The sequence below is a fragment of the Cuculus canorus genome, chromosome 18 (genome assembly GCF_017976375.1).
Source record: "Cuculus canorus isolate bCucCan1 chromosome 18, bCucCan1.pri, whole genome shotgun sequence".
NCBI classification, from domain to species: domain Eukaryota; kingdom Metazoa; phylum Chordata; class Aves; order Cuculiformes; family Cuculidae; genus Cuculus; species Cuculus canorus.
In genome coordinates this window covers 247,450-272,398 of record NC_071418.1, presented here as the reverse complement: position 1 = coordinate 272,398, position 24,949 = coordinate 247,450, and the positions used below count along the sequence as shown (strand labels likewise).

The following is a 24,949-nucleotide window of genomic DNA, read 5'->3' as shown; positions in this document are numbered from 1 at the left end:
CACTACTGAGAGTGAGAGCAGGGGAGGGTGTGGGAAGGGCAGTAGGATGCGGCTCTGCTGGATGCGTCTCAGTTTGGTCTGGACTCTGCAGGGTGATTGGATGTTGCCTCTGACCAGCATCCTGATCCTAATCTGCTGTTGGATTTCTGCCTGCAGTTACCTGAAGGAGTTCCGCACGGAGCAGTGCCCTCTCTTTGTGCAGCACAAGTGCACTCAGCACCGGCCCTACACTTGCTTCCACTGGCACTTTGTCAACCAGCGCCGTCGCAGGTCTATTCGCCGACGGGACGGTACATTCAACTACAGCCCTGACATTTACTGTACCAAGTATGACGAGACCACGGGAATCTGCCCGGAAGGAGATGAGTAAGTAAAGGCTGCACCCTGCTTCTGGGGCATCAGGCTTTTGGGATCAATCCAGGTGCTGATTCCAGCCAGCTGTTGCAGAGGTGAGGCAAGTAAGATGTGTTAAGTGAGAACAGATGTAAAAGCTGAGGTAGCAATCCATGGGCTCCAGGCCTGCTGCAAAGGTGGTACTGCTGGTGACTTAGGTGGGAGTTCAGCTTGTGCATCCTTCACTGTCCTCATGAGCCAGGGCATCTTCAGCAAAGCTGAGGTGGCAAAAAACAGCTCGCTGATAAACGGGCTCTGCCCTGATAAGCCCCTGACTCCCAAATAACAGCTTTTGCTCAGTAGCAGGGCAGCTCAATTTTTAACTGATTGGTGAAAGAAGAGGAGCTTTGTCCTCTAGTCTGCCCCCTGAATTATCTGTCCCAAACTTTTAAAATCTTATTGGTTACTTGACAGTTTGTCTTCCTGAACTTTTAAGAAGCCAGTAGGGAAATGACAGGTACGCAGAGAAAGGCAGCATGAGGAAGACTTTGTTGTATTGGGTGTTCTTTCCCTGTGGCTGTGGTATGTGGCAGACTCCAGCAGATGAAGGGTTAACCCAATGTATAACTTCAGCTGCATGACAGATATGGAAGAATAAATAGTGTAGCCAAACTGTGGTCAAATATAGGGAGTGTTTTATAGAGGGGCTCTAGAAGGATGGAATTTCAGTTCCCTTTCATGGTGCCACTGTAAACACAGAGAAAAATAGTATTTATCGGGAAAACAATAATTTTTTTATCTGATTAAGTAAAGATTTGCGACTACAGCAAATGGAACTATCCCCCAGCCTGAGGTCTCAGTTTCAGTACTTTCTTGTTAGAAGAGAACAGGAGGGGACTGGAAGTAGGATGTTTGGGCTTTGGCTCCTAGATCACTCAGTCATATCTGGCTGAAACTCAGCATCTCAGAACTCTTTGATTGGTGTTCTTGGCTTGATGCTGCAGTATCTGAACTTTACCTATTCCACCCTGTTCTTTTTTTAATTTCTCTGGGTAGATTGTTCTTTTCTGCCTAAGAGGTGAAAAAAACATCCATTAAAATGGTAGCATTGTAGTTCTACTTTCTTGTGCCATGCTCCACATAAAGGATGCATTGGTTGCAGCCCTGTAAGGAGCACCAGCAGGAATCACTGACAGAACCGAGTCTGGATGGGCCACTGAGGGAGGGGAATGCAGCATGTGACGTCCCTTCAACCATGGCCAGCACATCCGTATCTTGACAGCATCTGTGCTCTTTGCCAGATCCCTGGCGATCACTAGACTAGAACAACAAGATGCTGCTGGCTTAATAATCCTTTTGTCTTTTGGTGAGGGGAAACTTACTTACTGTGTGGTGACCGTTTGAGAGATTGTCTGGCATTGGCAGGCACGGCCTAAGAGGAAGGGCCATAGTCAGCCGAGGTGCTGTCAGCAGCTGCATCCTTACCAGCAGTGTCTTCTGGCAGTGACGAGTCCATCACCTGTGTGACTGAACTTTCTGTTCTCCCCTCCTTCTGCATCTCAGGTGTCCCTTCCTGCACAGAACTACTGGAGACACAGAGAGGAGGTATCACTTGCGCTACTACAAAACTGGAATCTGCATTCATGAGACAGACTCCAAGGGAAACTGCACAAAGAATGGAGTCCACTGTGCATTTGCTCACGGGCCCCATGACCTACGCTCTCCGGTGTACGACATCAGGTTGGTAGAAGCTGGGGCTCTGTATGATTTCTGGACCCAGATGAAAAGTCAGGTGACTGAAGGACAGTACCAAGTCAGTGTGAAATGCTTAGTCTTGGAACGAGGATGATGTATCTTCTCAATAAGGCAAATCTACAAAATCTCCAGGGAGGACACTCAACACTGGGATGGGAGTGCACTGTGAACTGGTTGTGCTGTGGCTGGGAGTCTGATGGGGGTCTCAAAACAATGCCCCTGCAATTTCCAGGGAACGAAGAACATGTCTTGCAGTTGCTGTTCAACTAAAGGAGTTGTGACAGAAAATGCATGAATGAAATTCACCCACTTAGGAATTGTTACCACGCTTTTGGTTTTGTTGCACACTTATCTGTCTCTTCATCTCCTCAGTCTGTGTGTTCATTTAACTCTGTCCATGAAGGGAGCTTCAGGCGATGGAGGCTTTGCAGAATGGTCAGACTACATCAGAAGGTGGCATAGAGGGTCAGTCTGCAGTTGCTGCTAGCCATGCTATGATAGAGAAGATACTCAGTGAGGAGCCGAGGTGGCAAGGTGAGCATCACTTAGGGTCTATGGGCTCAGGGTGGCTGCTGTTCACGAAGTACACGCTTCTGTCAAAAACTTCTGTATAGTGAGCGCAGATCATGGTCATCCCCTACTAACTGGGACACCACCAACATGGTGGTGTTGGTCTGGCAGTTGTACTTGATGATCTTGGAGGTCTTTTCCAACCTTAAAGATTCTGTGGTTCTAACCGGTTGCTCCTCTTGCAGATACAACATACGTGTTGGGAAATTACAAGACAGAGCAGTGTAAGAAACCCCCCCGTCTCTGTCGTCAGGGTTATGCCTGTCCCTACTACCACAATAGCAAAGACAGAAGAAGAAGCCCAAGAAAACACAAATACAGGTACCGTGGTCCTGGATATTCTATTTCCCAGCAGAGTGGTGAGGTGTAGTACAAATCTGTAACAAAGGATCTAGAATTTTGTCCGCTAGATAGTTTTTTTAGCGTGTCTCTGGGGCTTGTACTGGCAGATGTGATAGACTTATTTCTGCCTAGTAGATGGCATAGCAAGCTAAAGGAGTTTTGTCATACATAGGAGCCAGTATCTAATAAGTGACTGCTGCTAAATCATGTTACAGCTGTGGTTTTATGGCAAATGGAACCTTTGTCTGGCTTTCTCATATAGTATAAGCTCCCACTTTAGAAAGCAGTACTGAAAAAAGAAAACAAAAGGAAGTTTTAATCCCCATCTGGAAACAAACTCGCCCAGCAGTGTTTTCATGGTAAAGGGCTCAGAATCATGAAGCTGGTTTTGTGTGTGTCTGGTGATGTGGATGGTGAGGGACGGAGGGACCAGTGCCGTAGCCGGACATGCATTCCTAACCAGCTGCTAAAGGCTCTGACTTTGAGGCACCAGGGTGTTCTCATCACTCAACTGTCACTGGACCTCCAGCATGCTGCATCTTCCTGACTGCGTTTCATCCAAGTTATGGGCCCTAGTTTCCTCTGACACAACAGAGCTTTTGTTGTGGTCTCAGTGGGGCTTTTCCTTAGTTCCTTTTTGAAAAACATAAGAGTAGAGCAGAAAGCTGGGAGAGAAAGTACTGTGGATATTCTCGCATCCCTTCCCCATGCCCAGCAGTCACAGAAATATTTGAATCGGCACTGAAATCTTGTATTAAAAAAATTAAATAAATAAAAAACTCAAAGGAACGTTAATCCCAGTGCCTCCAGGAGAGACAGAAGCATTAAGCCATGCAGCAGCCATGTGCTGTCTGCCCCTGCCTGGGCGCTTTGAGGAGGAAAGAAGTGAGAGCTTCTCCACTTGCTTCTGTGTTGCTTTCTCCACCCCTAGCTGATGTGGCTGCCTTTCTGCTGGTGACTGCTGTCTGCTTCCCTCTACTGTTGTTTGAGGGAATGGTTGAGAGCCTAAAGACCAGGGGAAGTAGGTCATGGCAAAAATTTGGAACTGGGAGAAAGAGCTGTTTCTGGCTGGGAGAAACAACATGGACTTGCCTTTTCCCCAGTGACCTGCCTCAGCTGCTCATCCCCATGGCCGTATGACAGCCCTGGAAACACACTGCTGTAAGGGTATTATGTGTTTCAGGATTAGCCAATTAACTTATTAGCTTTCTGTGAATGTACAGTTCCAAAACAGAATCCAGACCCAGCATCTCTGACACTAATCACGTCATCTGCTAATATGGTTAAGTTACGTTGGTTCAGGTTGCGTTTGGTTTCAGATGGAAAGCTGAGCCACTGGGAAATTTGGAGGGAGGGAAGAAGATGGAACAGCAGCAGAGTCGGGGCTGGGGTAGCAGCAGCCAAACAGATCGTGCATCTGAGGGTGGGCAGCTGGACCTGCCTCCTGACTGAGGACAGCAAAGCCCAAAGCACACTTGTGGATTTGATGCATTCTGTTTGCACAGATCTTCACCATGTCCCAGTGTGAAACATGGAGACGAGTGGGGAGATCCCAGTAAGTGTGAAAATGGAGACTCATGCCAATACTGTCACACTCGCACAGAGCAGCAGTTCCATCCAGAGGTACAGTAGCCTACTCGGTCTGTTTGATGATGGGAAAAGCAAAAGCTTTCCAGGCTTGTGAAGTACGCCAATGTGCTAGCTGGGAGAGTGTGAGGGCTGCTTGCCCTGTGTGGTGTGGTCCTGGGGTATGGAGAAGTTGTGTCAGAAGTAAGCTGCAACTCAATTGCTTGACCAGGAGTGTCTTTTTGCTAGATAGAATGTATGGGAGGAGGTAAGAAAAGTAAGGAAAGACTCAAATGTAAGAGCAGTCTCATATATGTGGGTCCTTTTGAAAGCATGGCATGGGTTTGCAGGTGAGCACACGGCATCTCTTTCCTTGAGGAACAATTCTTGGTTGATGGTGATCACACTAAACCATAGATACCCATAAACTGGTGCTAAAAAACAGCAGGCTCTTGGTTGTGAGCATGCTCAGAGCATTCCAGTATCCTTACTGAAAGTGTAATTAAGACCTTGTCTAAGTCTGCCTCATGTTACGGTGTTGGAAAGCTTTGTGGGGCCTGTACTAGCAAAGTAACCATTTTCACTGCCTGTCAAACTGTGGGGAAGGGGAATAATCCATTTCCCACCACCATTGTCAACAGTTTATTCTTTCCCTTGCAAACCATGGATGCAGCTTTCTGTGCCATCACTTGTCCACTGCTTCCTCCCTTGTACTGTTGCAATATCCATGGAGCTCCCAGTGAGACTGAGGGTCTTTGTGGCAAATTGTGACTTTGGGTGAGCTGATGTGTGATGGGTTGGTCTTTGGGTGAGCTTAGCTGTGATGGGCACATTTTAGTGACTGGAGCGGGTTTTCCTTTCTTTGAAGGACAGCACTGAAATGGTCACACTGAGCTCTGCTGGCCTTTGTGCCCTCTGTTTGTTTCTGTCTTGCTGTCAAGTCTCTTCCAAGTACTTTTGTACCTGGGCTACTGGTCACTATTTTTCCCTCTTCATGTCTGTTTTTTTTTCCCATCCTTAGATCTACAAATCCACCAAGTGCAATGACATGCAGCAGTCTGGCAGCTGTCCCCGAGGACCCTTCTGTGCCTTTGCACACGTAGAACGTACGTGGGCTGCTTCTCTGTATTTCATAGATACTGGAGTTATGGGGCACTTCTGGCCAAAATCAGTAGTTTAAGATACAGAGACACTAAACTAGAGCTTCTGTGAAGGATTTTCACAAAGTATTAACTTTGGTGATTCCTATGAAACCACACTAGCGTGGCAGGTGTTGGCGGGGCTGAAGGCAGTAGGTGGGACTCAGCTCTCGGCTCCTACTGCGCTGTCTCTTGAGGCATCTCCCTCTGTGCCCTCACACGTCCTCGATTGTCTGTATGTCAGTTCAGGAGGGCAGAAACAGAGAAGGTGGCTTCTGTACATGGATGAACAGTGCCTGGCCAAGCTGCAGTGTGGTGTATTTTAAAAAGCTGAGGATAAAAATGCTAATTATAGCTAACACGTTGAGCTGTTTTAAAAGTTAAATACTGTTTTGCTATTCATGAAGTTTTGCTTAGAGTTTAAATCTTTAAGTCAGATTGAAGAAGAAAAATATGCAGCTTTTTTGTCCGCTTTCCCTCAAATCCTCTTTTCTCGATAGCTCCCTGATTTATAAGGCATTACTTCAATCCTCACTTTCATTGGTCCTAAACTAGAGATCCTGTTCTGGATGCAGGAGTTCTGTGTCAGGTGGGCACTACCGCTCATGGATGAACGGTTGGCTCCCAGTCCTGTGGCTCCCTGCAGGGTTCTGCACTCCAGTCTCACTACTGAGTCTCACTGCAGCAATTGGAGCAGGTCAATCAGGAGGCTCTGGTTTGGCCCACTGACCCACTGCATGGCCTCAAGCAAATCTCCTTGTTGTTTGATTATCCTTTGTAAATGGTGCAACTGGTAATTGTTGCCTTTGTCAAGGAATGGTGAAAGTGAATTCCCTGCAGGTTGTGCAGTCCCTGGTATAGGAAGCCTTGTCGACAGGCAGTAATTAATTACAGCCGGAGCTGTGGGCTGTAATGGCCCAGCACAGAAGCGCAACAACACAATGTGATCCAGCAAGCTGAGAGAGAACGAACTCTTGATAAAGAACCAGTGTTTAGCGAACTCCCTTGTGTATAACGTAGTGGTTTTGTGTAGGAAATGCCTTATTCCTAGCCAGATTCCTGAATTGTTGCCATACCGCTTTGAAGCTGAAGCAGCACTTGGTGGCACTTGGGTCATTTCAACCTGGCTGTGTCTTGTGCTCTTTTATGGAATTGTACCTTTGAGTCCTTTCTTAGCAAGGTGAACACTGAGGGCCTAAATCAATTAAAGTAAGGATCCCATTTATTACATCTGCCAAATATTAGGCAGAAAAGTGTTTAACCAGTACTTCAAAGAGATTGCAGAACAGGTACGCCATCATAGTTTTCTGTAAAGACCCTGAGTTGTGTTAGTTGTAAATACTATGGATCTGCAGCATTTCTCCTTTGCCTCCCAAGCCAACAACACATGCTTTTTGTGCACGCCTTTAGAGGTACATGACTTTTTTTGGTAATGGTTTGTACTGAGCGCAGATGGAAACTTATCTCCCTTGGCTAATTAGAATGCACGCATCAATTCTGTGCCTAGCAATGCAGGAAACTCTGCTTAGTTAAAGACAGCTTAATGAGTAACACACAGTTCATGCAGGGGAAGATAATTTTGGAGCAGCATTAATGGACTGACGAGCTGCATAGTGTACAAGTGATGACAGTAATGATGTAAAGAATATTAGATAAGTAGTCACCATTTGCGAGATAAGATTTCTTCTCGATTCTGTGCTTGTGGAATATTTCTTCTCCTGAGAATATCTATTCTTGTTCCTAACTGTCCTGTGCTCCATTGCAGCTGTAGAGCCTTGAGTAACATCCCACATGCTTTTCTTTGTTGCAGAGCCTGCCCTCAGTGAGGATTTACAGCAGCCCTCGGCTGTGTCCAGCCCAACACAGACAGGCCCTGTGATGTACATGCCATCGGCAGCGGGCGATTCTGTTCCGGTCAGCCCCTCCAGCCCACACGCCCCAGACCTTAGCAATGTATGTAGCACTGCGGGGAAACCTTTTCTGGATCCCATAACTCTGGGTTTCTACTTCTTTCTCCCAAGAGGAGAAATCTTATGTATCCAAAATCCTTTTAGCTCTCAGCTCTGTAGTTCTTAGAGGGATCTGTTTGTTTGGAACACACAGTTCAGGGGTTTAGTATTGTCCTCTCACCTATAAAATTTCTGAGCCTTCCTTTCTGTGCAGTTTGTTGATGTGCTTTCAGGAAAGTGGAATACATCCGCACATGAAGTCCTGCTCCTTCCTATCTGGAGGTACATATTGGACTTAGCTTCCAAGTGCTCTAATTAAAGGCTGTGAGCCAATAACGTCTAAAGTACATAACCACAGCGGAGTTTGTTTACATATGTAATCTCAAAGGCTTAGCCTGTGCATGTTGTGTGTTCATTATAGGATATCCTTGATTCCCTCCCTCTCCTGCTTCTGGAGACAGCTAAACTCTGGAATATGTTTAAGTAATGCCCTGGATTGTTGGTTGTACTTTATTGTCGTACATAGAAGAAGGGAGATCTTTCAATGCTGAGCAGGCGCACGTAGACAGATAAGCAGCCCCTGGAATGCTAAACCACTTCATTTTTGCTGAGGCTTTTTCTTCTGTTCCTTGAGTCTTTCCCGTTTACACACCTTATCAACAGTAGTGCAGCTTTTTCACGTGGCTGGTCAAGGTTTGTGAAGGTGAAATGACCGAAGTTTAACTTGCTTGAAACTGGTCAGAATGAGGTGAATTCATTTAGGACTTCTGTTTTATCTTATTCCCCCTCTGTGAAAATAGAAGCTGATAGTTTGATTTTCTTAGTGCCAAAGCCAACCTAACAGTTCATAGCTCTCCTGAATATGATTGCAGCTGGAATTCCAAACAGATCTTAAAGTCTGGACATAATATTTTCTAAATAACACTAAATCACTAAATAACACTGTGGAGAGCAGAAAAAAAAAAGACAAAACCCATTTGTCTTATCAAGGTATCATCACAATTCTCTGAGAACCACAGGGAAATTGGAGGTATCTTCCACTTAATAGACCGTTTAGATCCTTTCTGTCTCGGCTCTTAGTCTTTCAAACAGTCTTTCCTAATCTTTGGATATATGCCAAACAGCAACACATGTCTTTCTGTGACTTCACGTTAGCTTGCAAACAAATATGGTTTTGCTGGTGATCGCTTTACATGATGAATTAATCAGAGAAAAGGGTCCCTCTAGCAGCCAGCCTCACGTGGCCTGTTCTGTTTTGTATTTGTACTGTAGGTGTGGAATAAATCAGGAACTCTGCCAACTAGCCCCACCTCCACCACAGTGAGTAGTATCTTTGCGACTGTAGGGAAGCATGGACAGCAGAATGTCTGTATAAAAATAAAACCAAAACGTTGTAGGATGCTCAGTCTTTCTGATGCCAGCGCAGACTGTGCCACACTTGAATCTGTGGTGGCAGTAGCTGTTTAAATGTTGTCTGAAGCACTATCACGCTTACCGGTGCAGGCAAATAGTTCCTTGACCCAGAGAAATGGGACATCTGCATTGATTCAGGTAGACACTTTCTCTATAACTTGTCTCAGTCTCCTTTGCTGCTGTCTGTGGCTTCATCTATAGTGCAAAACTAGCCTTGTTGCATGTGGTTGTGGTCCCTGGTTACAGTCCAAAGAATGGAACTGCTGGAAATGCCTGGGTTTTTAATGCAGATGTTGATACTTAGCTTCTGTCTGCATTAAAACTTTCAGATTTCCAAATGGAAAGCAAAAGCTACAGTGTTACCCATAGCTCACATACCTTTGGTTGTTCTGACTGCCATAGCGCCTTTCCAGGTTTCACATGACTACTGAGAGTGCAGACAGGATCCACTGTAGCCTGAGGAAAGCAAAGAGAGGCTTGGTCATGTTGGGAAACTTGGTCAGTCGCGTCTGGGGCCTCAGAAAGGATAAATGTCACTAGAGCTGTAGGCTGCTTTTTACAAGACTGCAATCCTCTACAAAGTAGTGACAGTAAAACAGTAATTGTGGGACTGTGTAAATCCAGCATCTGCTGGAGCTTTATCCTGGTTTTTAGTTACTGTTTGCTGGAAGCTTGTATGCTGTTTTAACTGTCAGTATAATGGATGCACACACAGTGTGGGATGCCTCTCCTCTTCGCGTTGTTGCTCCTGGCTGGTTGCACTCTCCTCACACTTCTTCCTTCTGTTAGATTCTTTGTAGGAACAGCAGTCTCGGAAGCCCATCTAATATATGTGGGTCTCCTCCTGGTGCCATTGGAAAGCCACACAGCTTGGAGACCATTGGTTTTCCTCCAGACTCAGTAACAGCAGCCGGCAGCTACAAGAAAGCACCGGGGTTTGAGCGAGAAGATCAGGTGGGGGCCGAATATTTGAAGAGTTTCAAATGCCAGGTTAGTAAGGAATATTATCTGGAAGAGTTGGGGGGATGAAGAGGAATGAGAAATTGCCCAGTCTGGCTTGAATGTATTTTTGTTTTTCAAGGAACAAAAATGAGAAAGCGCTATTCTCAGCAGCAGCTCTCAGGTGTCTGATGTTGCTTTCAGCCTCCCTTCCAGTCTCTTCCATCTTCCATCTGTTCTGGCCTGCCCAGCTGCCATCACACACGCAGTTTGCTTGTTTTCCCAATCCCTCTCATCTGTCCTGTGTTGACCCTGGGCAGCTTCCCACATATTGCTTTTCACTCTTTCCTTATTTAGGTCCTTAACAAGAGCTGCTGTTTCTTTTTTCTTATCATCTCATGGAAACTCACCCTTCCTTCTCTGTTCTTACTCCAAGCTCTTACCTTGATTTCCGTGACTTGATCTGTCTTCTGTCACCATTCATTTCTCCCATGCATTAAAAAATGCTACGTTAGTTGTCTCCTGCTTCTCTGGCTCCATCATCCTGATCTGTGTCTCTCTCCTGTGGCTTCTGTATTGAATCTGAATTCCTCATTCTCATTTGAAGGACCCTCTGCAATCTTACCCAGCCCACATGTCTAATGACATTCCCTCTTCTCCCTTTTGGATATCCCTGTCCTGCCTTGCTGCTTCCTCAGTCTTCTCCGTCTCAGTGTTGTGCCTTTCTCAGACTGCTCTCTAAGCCTAGAACACTCTCTTCCATCTCTTCTGTCACACACGAGCTTTTCCACAGTCAGCTTCTTACTGTGAGTTTTTATTCTGGATGTTACAATTGGTAGTTTCTCCACACCATCCCTTCCTGGTCAGCTGGGTCCAATTCAGAGCTTGGGTCTCAGTTTTTATTCCTTACTGGATTTGTAATAGAACAACAGTTTGATGTAGGGGAAGGAATAATTACTTTTATGAAGAGGTGCCTGCAAAAATATTTACTACAAGTTCTTTAAAAAGGAGTAAAAATACCTTGTCTGTGTTGCTTGAGAACAGAGGTGACATGAAGTGCTGCTTTCAGCCTGGCTCCATGTAAACTCTCATCTGCAGTGTTGAAGAAGTGAGCCTTGATAAGCATGTACTGTCCAGACAAGATCTTGCGTGAAGGAGCTGGATTAAGAGGCTGGCTCACTTGTGGGGTTTTGGTTTATATATTTCTACAGCTTTGGGAAAGGATGACCAAACCTTGCAGTAGGACCAGTCTTGCACACTGGTCTAATTAAAGTGATTTAGTGACAAATACAGATTAATCTGTATGCATGTATGCTTTCTCATGAATGCTTCCATTGTCTTGCTTAACGTGGATGTGGCTTAGGAAATTGCAACTAGATGCAGCGCGATGTGGGGGTAAAGAGCAGCCCATGCTGTGATCCTGGCACTTCTTGCGGGCACAGCAGCTTGTAGCAGTTGTTCAGAAACAAAAGAAAAAACATGTGCTTGTTCTCCATCGCTTCCCCTGCAAAAGAGGAGAGAACCCAAAGGCGAGGGACTGAGAGAGCCCCCATTTGCTGCCAGCAGAGGCAGTGTGCCAGGGAGGTCCTGCTGCTGAGAAAACGGGCAGCGCGCCAAAGCAGAGGAGAAAGGGGATGAAGCCTGAATAGGACTTCTAAAAGGAGGGCCAGATGATGAGCACTTCTGTCTGAAGTCCAGGCTGTTCCACAAACAGAACTACCTGAATACAGTACTACTTATTTGGCTTTAATTAATTAAGCAAAAACCTATGTTACATGACTGCAGTAAGTACCTATGAAGATACAGACAGAAGTAATCACAGTGGCTTTATGCTGGGCTTCTACAGACAAAATGAGGTATCTCATAAGTGTCCTGATTTAATTTTCTATTGGTCTATAATTACTTACTCTTTAAAAAACCCTGTAATTCCCTTTGGCTGCCGTGGGCACCAGAGATTCTCATAGACCCTGTAAATTAGACCAGTAATGGGGTGTTTAATTCTGTTCACTCATATTTGGAAACTTAGGAAATGCTCTGGCTCAGCTCTGCAATGGGCTTGTCATTCCTCCTCAGTGCAATTAGCACAAATCATTTCTATCTTATTAGAATGAAGAATGCACTTTCTGTGTTAATGGATTCTGCACAGTTTGTGGTGAGGCTGAGCCAGCAGTTAAAGCTAAAAATACTTTTCCTGAGTCCCAAGAGACTTTAGCAAGCTGGAAAAATGCTAGCTGCGCTGGAAGGGCTTGAATGCCTTGACCAGGAGGTGTTCCTGAATCCTGACACATAGTGCAGTGGTTTTGTTCTGTGCTGATCAGAAAATGTTCATTTTCACTTGTAATTTATGTCTCATTTTCTTTCCTGACTGCACCAGAGTGAGCTGGGAAATTTCTGCCTGCTCTTTGAATTTCTGCCTTGATGTACGCCGTTTTTAATGTTCTGCAGAGCTAAAGGAGACTGGCTTAGTGGTGACAGTCGGTTTGCTCCATTTTTCACTCGTGTTACATGAATTCAGGGCAGTGGGAATTGGGACATGCTTAGAAATGCGTTCACTTTTCCTCCTCCTTAAATTAAATGCCTTCCAGTAAGACCTTACTGCACCAGAGCCAGGCAGCCACGCTGGCAGGGAGCCTGGGGGGCATGGCTGTGTCTGTGCCTTCGCTTTGGCTGCTGGCAGTAACTGACAGCATATCTTGTGTTCCAGTGAGTGTCAGACAGGCAGGGATGTGTTGGATAATCCAGCAGGCGTGTTATCAGGCGCACACAGATGTCCCACTGTAACACATCTATCACACACAATGGAAAACAAGCCCTGTCAGTTTGGTGGTAGTTTTGCTGTGTGTAAATGCGCTGTATGTTGTTCAGGGAAGCAAGAGGGAAACGGTACCCACTGCAAAAGGGTTTCTACATCTGTATCTCAGCCTGCTTGCCAAGTTTTGACCTCCCCGGCTGCCCGTGGATGTACGGTTGAGCAGAGGAAATGATTTAATGGAGTAGAACCAAGGGGTGCATTCTTCTGCTGCCTTTTTGCCTGTCCGGTTATGCCATCCGTCTCCAGCAATCATTTATGTCTTTCATGAGTCTGTTTAAGCCAAAAGTCGGGGTGAATCACTTCAGCCACTGTGGCATGCCCTGCGCTGTTGTTATGCATCACACCCAAATCCACCTGCAAAGCTGGTGATGCCTGTGCTCGTTATAAAAAACATCAAGTGGACTGTGTGCCTGGGATGAGTGTCTGGTTCAGACTGCAGGGTGGAGAGCGGGTAAACAGGCAGCCCCAGCAATCCTAGCTGGAACCTGGAAGAGTTTGAGGAGAAATGTAATCTGCATACTTTATTTCCTCAAAGCTGAAACATGTGTACATAATTTAAAAATATAATGTGTCTCCACCATTTCTGGCCCCCCTTTTAGGTACTGGTAGGGCTGGTGAGTTATTTATAGCAAAGTCGAAATAATTCATTTTTGGTCTTGGTTCTTAAGGTGTCCTTTGTGCTAGCAGAGGGCTTGGAGCAGCATTGAAGGCAAATCTAATCGTGACAATTCTTTGCAGAAGTCTAGGGGTGATGTCTTGGTTCATAGAAAACAAATTCCTTGGGCTGTTTTCATCCTGCTCTGCTTTCCCACTCACCAGATTCTCCAGTGTCCAGAGCCAGCTGTAAGTGAGGAGGGGACCGCTTCCTTGCCCTCTCCGACGCAGTAAGCCATTCTTAATTTTGCTGCTAATCCCTCTGCTTATCTTTTGTTCTCTTTCTTTACTGCAGCAGGCAAAAATGAAGTCCCAGTCCCTGGAACACAGGAGCCAGGACCAACCTTTGTTACAGCCCAAACAGGTACGGTACTGCCAGCAGGGCTCTGACCTAGCTTGCACCATCACAGGTAGGGCGGGAGATATCCCTGTGGATCCAGGCAGCTCTGCAGGGAGTAAATGACAGCCGAGACGCTATTAGGGATGCTCAGCTTGAGGGATTACTTTGTGAGGATGGGGTGATTTATTGGAGGAGTTATTTGTGAACAGCTAGATCTGTGTGAGCCCAGGGTAGATTCATAGGCCTGGACCATGCTGGAGTCTCCAAATTGCAGAAAATTGAGCTGGAGTGGGTCTCTGGAGTCATCAAAGTTCAAGGTTTCAGCAAAGAGAATTTAATATCAGGTTCTGAGTCATGTGCTGAACTAAGCCTTTATGAGTGGTTTTGTGACCTGTGCCTATGATTGCATGCAACGTGTGGGTCAAAAGAGTGAATTCTGGAGCAGCCTGAAGGATGTATGCAATCCTGGAGACAGGGCTGAGGAGAGAGCAGAACGGTCACAGAAATTTAAGAGAAGCTGTTAATCTCTCCCCACCCCCAGCCTGGGAGCAACCATCTGTCAGGTTGAAAGCAGGCAGGAACAGGTTTGCTGCTGATCTTGGGCTCATTCCTGCATGTTTCCGAAGGGGTTCTTCTGCAAAGATGTTTTATTTCCTACCTTTTTCCCTTCTAAAACTCTGTTTCAGGACATACTGGGTATTCTCCCAGTGGGGAGCCCGCTGACATCCAGCATCTCCTCTAGCATCACCTCCAGTCTGGCTGCGACGCCCCCGAGCCCTGCCGGCACCAGCAGCATCCCAGGCATGAATGCCAATGCCCTTCCTTTCTACCCCACTAGTGACACCGTGGAGTCTGTCATCGGTAACTTTGCCTTTTTCACTTATGCCAGTAGGGCTTCTACAGGCATGGATCACCAGGTGTGAGAACTGGAATACCATGGGTGTTCCAGGGACCGCCAGTTCTGTGTCTCTGTCGGTGCTGGCAGACTCCTCAAGCTCTAAGCTTTTTCTGTGACTGTGACGCATCTGATGTTTTCTACAGGTCATTATGGATGTAACTCACCTATGAGACTGACAGAAGGCCCCCAAGCCACTTATTTTGTGGTGTAAATGGCCTCAGTCTTAGGTGTGTCAGTGACACAGAGATCTTGTAGCAGGTAGGGAATCACAGGGGCATTTTCCAGAGCCAGAAACCCATCTATTCTAAAGGACAGTTTCATAGCGAGGACTGCACCACGTAGAGCATCATGACTTCCCTTCACAGAGGGTAGGACAGAGGCTGTCAGGAAAAGAACAGGAGAGTCTAGAGAGTGAAGTCACTCCTCTTAGATAGGTATAGGCGGTTTGGTCACCTGTTTTGGGTTTTTTTTCCCCACTAATCTAATATTTCTGAAGTGATCTCACTAATTTGTTAAAAATAATAATAGCAACGAGTGGGCATGTGTGAGATGAAATGATGTTGATCGTGATTAGTGATGAGGTGTATTCAAATAAATGTAACACTTGCAGGCGTTCATGGGCTTGCTTTGTTTTACCCTATCTTTAAACCTCAGCGATGTTTTTTATGTGTTCCCTTCTACGGGTTTTTCTTTTGTGAGTGGCTCTCGGCAAAGAAGGGACAAAGCACAAGCCAGAGCCAGAGGTGTCATAAGCCAATGTTGTTATGGACAGACTTGAAGGAGCAGTTTGGGGAAGAGTTATGGGAACTACTGTTATTTCATCAAATTTTTATTTTTGTGTAACATTAGGGAATGTTTTGAGACAAATAAGAAATCGGATCAGGCAAAAGAATCTAAGCCAAAGAGCTGCCCATGACACTTCTGCCAAACCACCCAAGAACAGTGTTGCTCAGGGAGGAGAGTAGGGATGTGCAGGCAGACAGACAAAAGAGCAAAGGCTCCTCTGCATGTAGGCTCTTTGGGCCACCCTATCTCTTGAAGTTGTTGGTCCTTTAACATAATTGGTACCTCTGTGTCTGGCAGAGTCTGCCTTGGATGACCTGGACCTGAATGAATTCGGAGTGGCTGCCCTGGAGAAGACATTTGACAGCAGCACAGTGCCCCACACAAGTGGCATCATGATAGGTACATGAAAGCAACAGAGCTTTCTTTATCTTCTGCCAAGCAGTGTTGCCCAGTCACCCCAGTGGAGCCAGCCCAACAAAGCTCCCAGGCCAGTCCCAAAAAACCAGCAATTACAACAAATTCTGGCGTCTTTGGAGCCTTTGCGGACTAGCAGAGCTGCATTCACGCTGTTGGGCGCAGGTGTCCTGGGAATGTTTCTTGAGACTGAATGGGACTTGCTTGATTTTTTGTTGTTGTTAAAGTGTGTACGCAGGCTCTGATGCTGTTAAAAACAGGCCCAAATATAACCATTTGCATCTTAAGTAGAAAATTCTCTGTAGCAGTAACGGGAGACTCACTGACCTGGCAATGCTGGCTGTCTGTCACAGCGTCATTGTGGCCTGCTGATTTGATTCCTGTAATGTCTGTCTTGTTTTGATACGTGGGGGTAAGCTGAGGCCTCCTCTTCCTATCTCTAATGAGCATCCAAGGGAAAACGAAACATCTCAGTTTTTTGGAAGTGGTTGTAGGCTTTGGCTAACCCTTGCTGTGTCAGACAGGTTTTGAATGAGAGCTAACTTTGGTGATCTGAAGGTTTCCAAGGGAACTATACTGCCCAGAGCTGTACTGTGGGAGAAAGGAAGGGACCTGTGGAAGGAGCCCTAAAGAATATCACTTCCACTTCTCTGCCCAAGAATGAGAGCCCGAGAGTTCACTGTGCGCGTCTGCTGATAGCCCTGCTTCTGCTGTACCTTACAGAGCCCCCATGCCGCTGTGCCCTCTGTGCACATCACATCTGGGTGTTACCTGGTAGTCTTCTGAGGCAGAAGAGCGATCAGGAGGGAAAGAGGAGCAGGGCTGCGTGTAGCAGGCAGGATGAGCTCTCTCTGAGGAAAGTGTGGTGTCTTTGGAGGTTAGGCTTTTTTGTATTTGGGGTTTTTTATTACCAATAGATCCAGGCACTCAAGTGTGTTCAGCGAGATTAAACCTGATTTTTAGTCGTTAAGGTTGTCTGGCCCAGTGGGACAGACTTCTCACTACACCTCATTTGGAAGTATTAACAGCAGAGGCACGTCTCTGTGAAAGTGAGTTTTTCATTACAAAGTATTTCACTGAATACCAACTCCTATCTTCTCTGGGCTGACAGGGACTGAGTGGCTTCTCAGAAAGTGTTCTGTTGCTTTGACTGATGAAAGAGTGGCCTGTTGAACTCCGGAGGGTCTTGACCTACGTGGGGCATGGGGCAGCAGCTTCACTGCTCCTCTTAAAGGCTGAGAGGTGAATGAAATGTGCTGAGAAGTGGAGGATATCTCAAGGGCCTTAAGAAAGAGAGGGAAGCTGATGCCTCCTGCTCTGAGCTCCTGCACTATGCTCCAGCCCACACCTCATGGTCATGCATAGCCATCCTCTCTGTGTGTTCTTTGTCCAGGTGGGAGTTTGCTGCAAAGTTCCGCTCCTGTAAATATTCCCGGGTCCCTTGGAAGCTCTGCCTCCTTTCACTCTGCCTCTCCTTCTCCACCGGTCAGCCTCTCATCGCATTTCCTCCATCAGCCCCAGGGACACTTAAGCCAATCAGAAAACACATTCCTGGGGACATCTGCTTCTCATGGATCATTAGGTAAATGCGGTGTGTGTGTCGCATGTACATGCCTCTCTGTGCCATGTAAGTATTTCCTCTTCAGTTAGCTTTAATTTTAATGTATTATTTCACTGCTGCCATTTGTATCTCTTCTTCCCATGAGAACAGCAACAGCACTAGAAGCTGCTTTGCCAAAAATCTGCTAATCTCATCAACAAGGGAGCAATTCCCTCTGTTTCCCATGTGTCTAGACTGGGAAAAAGGCATGGATTGGTTGAGTGACATGATCTGATGATGCCTTTCAGGGAAAAGAGCTCTGCCTTTGTTTTTCCACCAACGCTATGCTGAGACTCCACTTTCCATAAAACTCAGAGCTGGATGCTCAGCTTTGCTCAGTTAAGGTGGGGGTTGCATTTTGCCCTTGGAACTGCCTGTATGTCACACTGGCTTCTGGGAGCTCTCAAGCAGACCTGGGTCGTGGTACTTTTTTCTCCTGTTTGGGACCCTGCACACTTTTAAAAAAAAAACATGAGTTGGGATTCTATTAGAACTTCTTGCTGTCAGCTGAGCATGCTTAAGGGCAGCTGGGATGGGCCTATGGTACGTGGCCTGAGCCAGCAAAGACCCCTTCTTCCTCTGCTAATGACTCATTAAAGTGCTTGAGCCTTTGCTATTTTTCAGCAATTTTTCAGTATTTTTTTTAACTGTTTGTGTCTTAGCTGGTACGAAATGGAGAGTAAGCAGTGCTGGGTTAGCCCCAGCGGGAGCCCGCGTGGCTGGCTTGCTGACGTAGCCAGCTGGACTGCTGTGAGATCAGAATTATCAGAGACTCCTTGAGTGAGCAATGTCCACGTCACTCGGTAGCTCTGTCTCAGTATTGGCTCTCCCTGCCAGTTCTCCCTGAGCGCAAAGTGGGGATGCTGAAGTACAAATATTTATGTTATTACAAGAGCACAAGCCTTGGAGTCTGTGAAAAATAGACGGGTTTTATTTACAATACTTTGTCTCTGAAGCCTTGAATTTCTTCCTGGGAAGAGGAATTATGTCAACAAGCTAAACCAGGGAGGTGGTTGGTTAGTGTTTGTGGTGCCAGTCTCTGGCTTTACGCTACAGCTCTACTGGAATGAGATGTGCACTGTTCCCTCCACCTGTCTATAAACAGGGCTTTCCAGTTGGTTCTGTTCCTTGCATGTGCAAACAGTAGCGATGTTGGCACAGTTTAGTCTTGCTGTGTGGAAACTGAGGGTGCTTTCCGAAGCACCAAGCTGAGACACGGGCGGAGGGTTTCAGAGGGTTTAGGGTAAGGGGAAGCACAGCCTGGGCTGGCGGCACAAACCAGTCTGTTCTAAGCTGGACAGCTGGGACACACAGAGGAGTGAGACGCCAGTAACCTGTTCAAAGGTGCTCACATGAGAAGGGGGATTTAAGCTGGTACTCAGCTCTGCTGTAAAACTGATGCTTCTAAAACCAGCCTGGTTCAAAAGATACCTCCATTCACTTTCTTGGGTCCTCCCAGTGTCTAATGGTGTGAAGCTTCCCCTGTAAAGTCCCTTTGTGATGGACTCCTGGGTCCAGGGGACGAAAGTAATCCTTAATGTGGTTGTCTCCTCCCTGTGTTCACATTGTTGAATCCTGGATTTCACAGGGGTAGGGAGGAAAAGGGGAAATTGCCAGCACTTGTGACATAACCCTCTCTATTTCCCTGTGAAACAGGTTTAAATGGGATGAACAGCAGCATATGGGAACACTTTGCTTCGGGGAGTTTTTCGCCCAGTACCTCACCTGCATTTCTGTCAGGTCCAGGTGCTGCGGAGCTGGCACGGCTACGACAAGAACTGGATGAAGCCAACGGCACAATAAAGCAGTGGGAAGAGTCTTGGAAACAAGCCAAACAGGTACATGAGCAGCCGCTGGGAAGAGGCCTTAGGCAATGTAAACGAATAGGAGGAAGTCAGCCTTGAAGGAGAAGCTTTCCAGAAGTGAGGCGATGGGAAAAGCTGTAGGTTTCACAAACAGTTTCTCCAAAGTATTCTTATTTTCTCTTCTGCCTTGGAAAGGGAGACTGAACCATTGTGCCTGATGTGTTTGGATGTGGGACATGCAAGGCTAGGTATCAAGGCAGATGCGCCGAGGTGGCTTGAGGTTTTCTAGACCTGTCAGTTGGCTTAGATCTATGGCAACGTATGCACAGTTCATCCTCTTAATGATGTGAGCCAAAGTGTGGAACCGCAGCCCAACCAGATGGGTATCTGGAATGAGCAGCACTTGGAAGCGAAGCTCCAAGGATGTTTCAGAATTTGGGAACAGGGCAGATTGGACAGAGCGTGCTCCTTGCAAGGAATGTGTGGAAATGACAGTTTTGCCTGGGATTCTCTATTGGAGGGTGGCTGAGTTTTCAGACTGCTTCTCTTACCCTCTTTGTTGGAACCTGTAGGCTTGTGATGCTTGGAAAAAGGAGGCAGAGGAAGCAAATGATCGTGCCAACACAGCTAACATGGAATGTGAACTGGCCCGGGAGCAGAGGGAAGCCTTGGAGCTGCAAGTGAAGAAACTGCAGGAGGAGCTGGAGAGGATCCACACAGGCCAGGACCCTCAGTTTCTGCGTTCCTTCTCTGACCTGGAAACGCTGTCGCTTTCCTCACTCTACACGCTTCAGAAACAGCTGCGGGCAAACCTGGAGAAGGTTGATAAGGTGAGTGCTAGGGGTTTACAGGGCAGGGCCGTGCTCCCTCCTCTCCTACAGATTTCATCTTTTTTCCCTTTTCCTTAAAACAGCCAGAATTCGGAAACCTACCAAAGCAATTCTGTGCACATCTAGCCAAAGCGAGTTTTAGTCAGCTTATAGGCAAATACCTACCTCTTCTTTCTGTCTAAAGTATGGAGTTTAAGTCAGTCAAAGCTCCTCTGTTGATTCTAAAGGTCCTAAAAGACATTGTGCTGTGCTGCTTTGCTTTTGCTTCAGAAGAACAGCCGGCTGCCTCCGTGCTGTTCCCTAAACCGCTGCACAGTACGGCAGCCCCTCTGCGCCGTGGCTGCGGTGCTCAAGTGTGCCCTGTGCCCCTCTCTTGCAGGCGGTGTTTCAGATGCAGTCAGTGAAATGCCTGAAGTGTCAGGAGGAGAACCGAGTGGTGTTACCGTGCCAACATGCAGTGCTGTGCGAGACCTGCGCCGAGGAGGGCGAGTGCCCCATCTGCCATCCCAACCGGCCCCATTCTCTCCAGTCATGACCTTCCAAGGACACTTGTTCTAATCATATCGTATAGGACTTTTTAACTTTATACCTACGTACATATATATGTACGTGTACATATAGATATGTATGTGTATATATATATGTATATGTGTGTGTATGTGCGTGCTTGTGTAGGTGTGTATATGCACACTCACGCACATACACATGCGAAACGAAGATTAGTTGCAGAGCACTTTTTAATATTTTACATCCCGTATCTAAACTGCCCCTCACCCGTGCCCCACTAATTCTAACTCTTGAGGAACTTTGAGAGCTGTTTTTAATACAGATCAAAGGGCCATTTGCAAAGAGTCCGTGTTTCTCCTCTTTTCTATTTAGGTGATAACAAATTTTTGACTATTTCCAGAAGGATTTAGAGTGGGCAAGAGGGGCTTCCATGTGCTTTCCAGAGGAAGAGTTGAGATCGCAGGGAGGATCGGAGTGGATTTAAATGATTTGTTCATCTCTCCAGTCTCCCTGCTTGTTCAGTGACCCAGCCTGGTTAAAGCTGTCCTCCCTGATGGAAGCGCTGCTGAGTGCCTGCCTCGTGGGCCTCATGCTGCTGATCTCTGAATGTGCAAGAACTTTGTCTGTCATTTAATCAGCGAAGTTCACTTTTTAAATTTTTTTTACACTCTTTGTATATTTGTAAGGAAAGAAGGAAAAAGATGAGGGGGATGTATTGGAGCTAGAGCCAGCCAGGCCCACACCGGAGTGCACAGTGTTCATTGCTGACACAGCTGACGTTCCAGATCCAAACAGCCTCACAAGTATTGCCCGTGTGTCAGCTAAAGCGCTTTATGAAGGGAACATGGATGTGCAGGTCAGTTGTCTCCAGGCACTCCTTTCTCTGAGGCTTTTGTTCTGTTTCAGACCAGATGAGTTTTCTTTTAGCCGCAGGGACCAGTTTCGTAGCCACTGCTAAAATACGTGACAATTCCAGGTAGTCAGGACAGTTCTTTTAAGAGAGTTACTGTATCCTGCGTTGGCACCTCAAGGGTGGGTTACAGACTGCTGGATCCAGAAGCTCTCATGTTTTGTGATCGTGTATGCCTTTGGTGACAGAGGAATCCAGCGTGACAAGGAAATGCAACCAGCTTAGCCCTTGCCAGGGGCTAAGCTTTCCAGTGACTGCCTTTCCTGGTGCGTCCACTGGCTCTGCCCATCAGGTGGATTGCAGTAACCTGCTGGGATCTCAACCAAAAGGTCACTCCATTGACCAAATGTTTTTATTTTGCACAGGGATGCCTGTGCCAGCCCTCCCTGCTGGGGAAAGCACTGGAACCTCTCATAGCCCACGGTTGTAGGAAAACTGGTCTTGTACTGGAGCTTCTCAGAAAGCTTCATATTTAATGCAAAGACATAAATAGGTTTGCTTCCATAATTCCACCTTTCCTTTACATGGAAGGGGCTAATATGCATTCCCAGATGATCTCTTAAGTGCAGCTCTGTGTAGTTCTTTTTTATGTTTTCCCCATTAACTTGTTTTTGGTTTTTTTTTTTTGGTAAAAATGCTTTTTTTTTTCCATGTGTATTTTATTGTAACTAGCATCAGATTTTTTATTTTTTTTTATGGAGAGACACTGTTGAGTGGTTCTTGTGGCTGCATTGTTTGGTTACAGCCTTTGAACGTATGTGCCATGGGGCAGCTTGCCTGCCTCGGTCTGATCTTAAGGAAAGACCTTTTATTAAACATACGAACATGTCTTTTTTAGGAAAAAAAAAAAAAACACAGAAAAAAGTGAGGGGAGGAGAAGCCCAGTTACATTCAAAACTTACTAAAAAGCTTTTGTAACTAACTTAAGTCATAGGAAATAAACTTTTCAATCAGGTCTTTAATATTTATAAGAACCAGAGCTGATCAGCCTGTCTTGGCGGTTGGTTTGTAACACTTGTTTTTTGCGAGTGCGTGGTTTATCCGCTCCCCTGCCTTCCCGTGGGGCTGTTCAGGGTGACGCTGCCTTTCGCCGAGCCTCTTTTTCCAGAGCTGTCTGGCACGGATTCCCCGCAGGGGCTCTTCCTGTTGTCCCTTCTCTTCCGCTAGAACTCATCAGCTGCCAGCAGCTTCGGCTGTTGCAGTGGGACTGCAGTGGTGCAGGGTGGTTGGGCTGAGGGGCAAGAGATGTTTGCCCCCAGTTGCTGGGAATCACGCTTCTCAGGCAGGGGGTGCAGGGATAATTCCAGGCCAGAGAAAGCACAGTTTCCCTTTTGAATAAAACGGTTTCTCTGTTTTAAATCTTAAACTGAGGGACCAAAGTATTCATAACTTTCCCATTTGTGGCCCTTGAATTTTAACTTCTCATTGCTTCAGTGCACTCGTGGCAGGACAGCCTGAAGGGATTGACGCAAGTCCTGCGATATTGTGTCCCTTTCCTGTCCCCCAGCCCAGCACATCTCAGAACTCTCCTGCACGAGCACACAAACCATTTCTCTCTTTCCTCTGGCTCTGTAAGAAACACTTCTTAAGTTGAGGTTTCTACGAATTTGTTTGCTACTTTAAAAACAAAAAAATGTCTGAAATGTGAATTATTTTCTTAAGCATCAGATGGAAAAGAGAACTTCATCTTTGAGTATTTTGTGAATAATTTGGGGGCCACTTAGGTGACAATTTCATAACTGAGCGAGGTGAGAGCAGGGGGAAGGGGCAGGGTTTCTGCCCCTCCTGCAGTCGTTGCTGCCTGCCTCAGGCAGGACGGCTGAACTGCATTCACAGAACTGCCTGGAGGGCTGGAGAGGCTGTGGTCAGCTTCTGCCTGGTGTAAAAAGAGTCTTGTTGAAGTAAATGTGGTGCTAATACGTACAGCCCGTGTCACGCTTCCTCCTGAGGCAGGAGCTCCCTTTTACGGGACAGGTAGTAATGCCACAGAAGCAAGGGGGCCGTTTTGGGCAAGTCACACTTCAAAGCAGAGTTTTGGTCCCCAAGTCTTCTTGCGGAGCAGCCCATCCGGCTGCTGTGGAGCGGCCAGAAGTGCATCTGGGTCCTGCCTCCTCACACAGACTCCTCATTGGAGAACGGTGTTTTCCTCCCCACGTTTTTGGGAGCTTTTGCAGTGTTGGCCTCTGTGACTGTGCAGATCAGGCACTTCTGAGCCGAGAGCTGGGGGAAGAGAGTCCTGATTCTGTTGTGAAACCACAGTATCTTAAAGGTCAATAAATGATTGTGTTATTATTGAAAAACAATTTAGAAGCAGATGGCTTAGACAGCACCGTCCTGGGTAGACAGGGACCAAAGAGCAAAGCTAGAGCTGTAGCAGAGAGCCAGGAGCTGAAGAATTTTTGCATTGTTTTGGGCTAGTGGGACCACTTTTCAGTCACCTCCAGCCTTAGATGATGTAGCTGCATGCCAGTTCTGGCACAGGAGGTGCCAGGGGAAGCCTTGGAGCTGGAGCAAGTTTCCCTTAAGCAGGTTCCCCTGGAGGGGAGCTGCTGCTGCTGATCCCCCACTGAAGGGTTTTTGTACGTCCCGTACATCTCTGAAGCTGAACCTGAGCCACTTGCAAGGCTTGTGCAGCTAAGACAATGAAGAGAAGTCCTTACCTGGGAGGAAGCCCATCACACTGAACGGACTCAGTAATCCGTTGCTGTTCCACCAGCCTCCAAACCTCCACTCTTTCTCCTTTTCCCCCATCTGAGAAGGAAGAATATTACCAGTGTTTTCCTCCAGAATTATAATAACCCTTGGAGCGATGGCCAACAGCAAAGTAGATGTTACTGCTGTAAAAAACTAGTATTTTCAAGGTGAAGTATTCCTGCAAAGTAGTGACTGCATCGGAGAGATTTCTGGGGCTTTCCCACTCCGTAGCTTCCAATGTTAAAACAAAATAAATACAGTATGCGTTTAATAATACTACTACACACTGCAGTATTTCGTGTGGCAGTGCTTGCCCAGCCCCGTCCCCGCATTCCTGGGAGGAAGGGTGCTGGGCAGGGCCGCCCCCGGTCTGTGTAGAAGTTGGCAGAGTGGTGGTCGGTGGTGTGTACAACGTGTTGTTGATTCCATGTATAGAACTGTGATTTCAGCTGTCGTTCTCTCGTACTCTGTAAATATGTGTTTTGGCTGTCGGAAACCTGGTTTAGACTCTTTTCTTGGCAGAGTGAATTTGCATGTGGGGCTGGAAAGAACTCAATCTGTGTCACAGTTTCCAAGGGCAGGATGGATTTTTTTTTTTAGAGGACAATAAATTTTTATTTTTTTGCTAAGAAAAAAATATGATAAAGCTCTGTGTGTGTGTGTGCGCGCATGGTGGGGTGTGCAGCCCTGCGC

The 24,949-nt window shown here is 46.6% G+C and overlaps 1 protein-coding gene across 7 annotated transcripts in view; it reads left to right on the top strand.

The window, feature by feature from the left end:
- Nucleotides 1-24,857, top strand: part of UNK (unk zinc finger) — a 46,076-nt gene extending 21,219 nt beyond the window's left edge. For 3 of the 7 annotated variants that reach the window (XM_054083039.1, XM_054083040.1, XM_054083037.1), the window contains 17 exons: nucleotides 157-366; nucleotides 1,897-2,073; nucleotides 2,492-2,622; nucleotides 2,844-2,979; nucleotides 4,506-4,623; nucleotides 5,588-5,672; nucleotides 7,516-7,658; nucleotides 8,927-8,974; nucleotides 9,857-10,057; nucleotides 13,557-13,661; nucleotides 13,768-13,836; nucleotides 14,499-14,673; nucleotides 15,794-15,895; nucleotides 17,304-17,492; nucleotides 19,167-19,348; nucleotides 19,888-20,145; nucleotides 20,525-24,856. In XM_054083039.1, coding sequence (XP_053939014.1) covers nucleotides 157-366; nucleotides 1,897-2,073; nucleotides 2,492-2,622; nucleotides 2,844-2,979; nucleotides 4,506-4,623; nucleotides 5,588-5,672; nucleotides 7,516-7,658; nucleotides 8,927-8,974; nucleotides 9,857-10,057; nucleotides 13,557-13,661; nucleotides 13,768-13,836; nucleotides 14,499-14,673; nucleotides 15,794-15,895; nucleotides 17,304-17,492; nucleotides 19,167-19,348; nucleotides 19,888-20,145; nucleotides 20,525-20,680 — 2,485 coding nt within the window. In that variant the 3' untranslated portion in view covers nucleotides 20,681-24,856. Of the gene's footprint in view, nucleotides 1-156; nucleotides 367-1,896; nucleotides 2,074-2,491; nucleotides 2,623-2,843; nucleotides 2,980-4,505; nucleotides 4,624-5,587; nucleotides 5,673-7,515; nucleotides 7,659-8,926; nucleotides 8,975-9,856; nucleotides 10,058-13,556; nucleotides 13,662-13,767; nucleotides 13,837-14,498; nucleotides 14,674-15,793; nucleotides 15,896-17,303; nucleotides 17,493-19,166; nucleotides 19,349-19,887; nucleotides 20,146-20,524 lie in introns of all 7 variants that reach the window. The other 4 variants (XM_054083041.1, XM_054083042.1, XM_054083038.1 and 1 more) reach the window with 4 other exon arrangements.
- The last annotated feature ends 92 nt before the right edge of the window (nucleotides 24,858-24,949 follow it).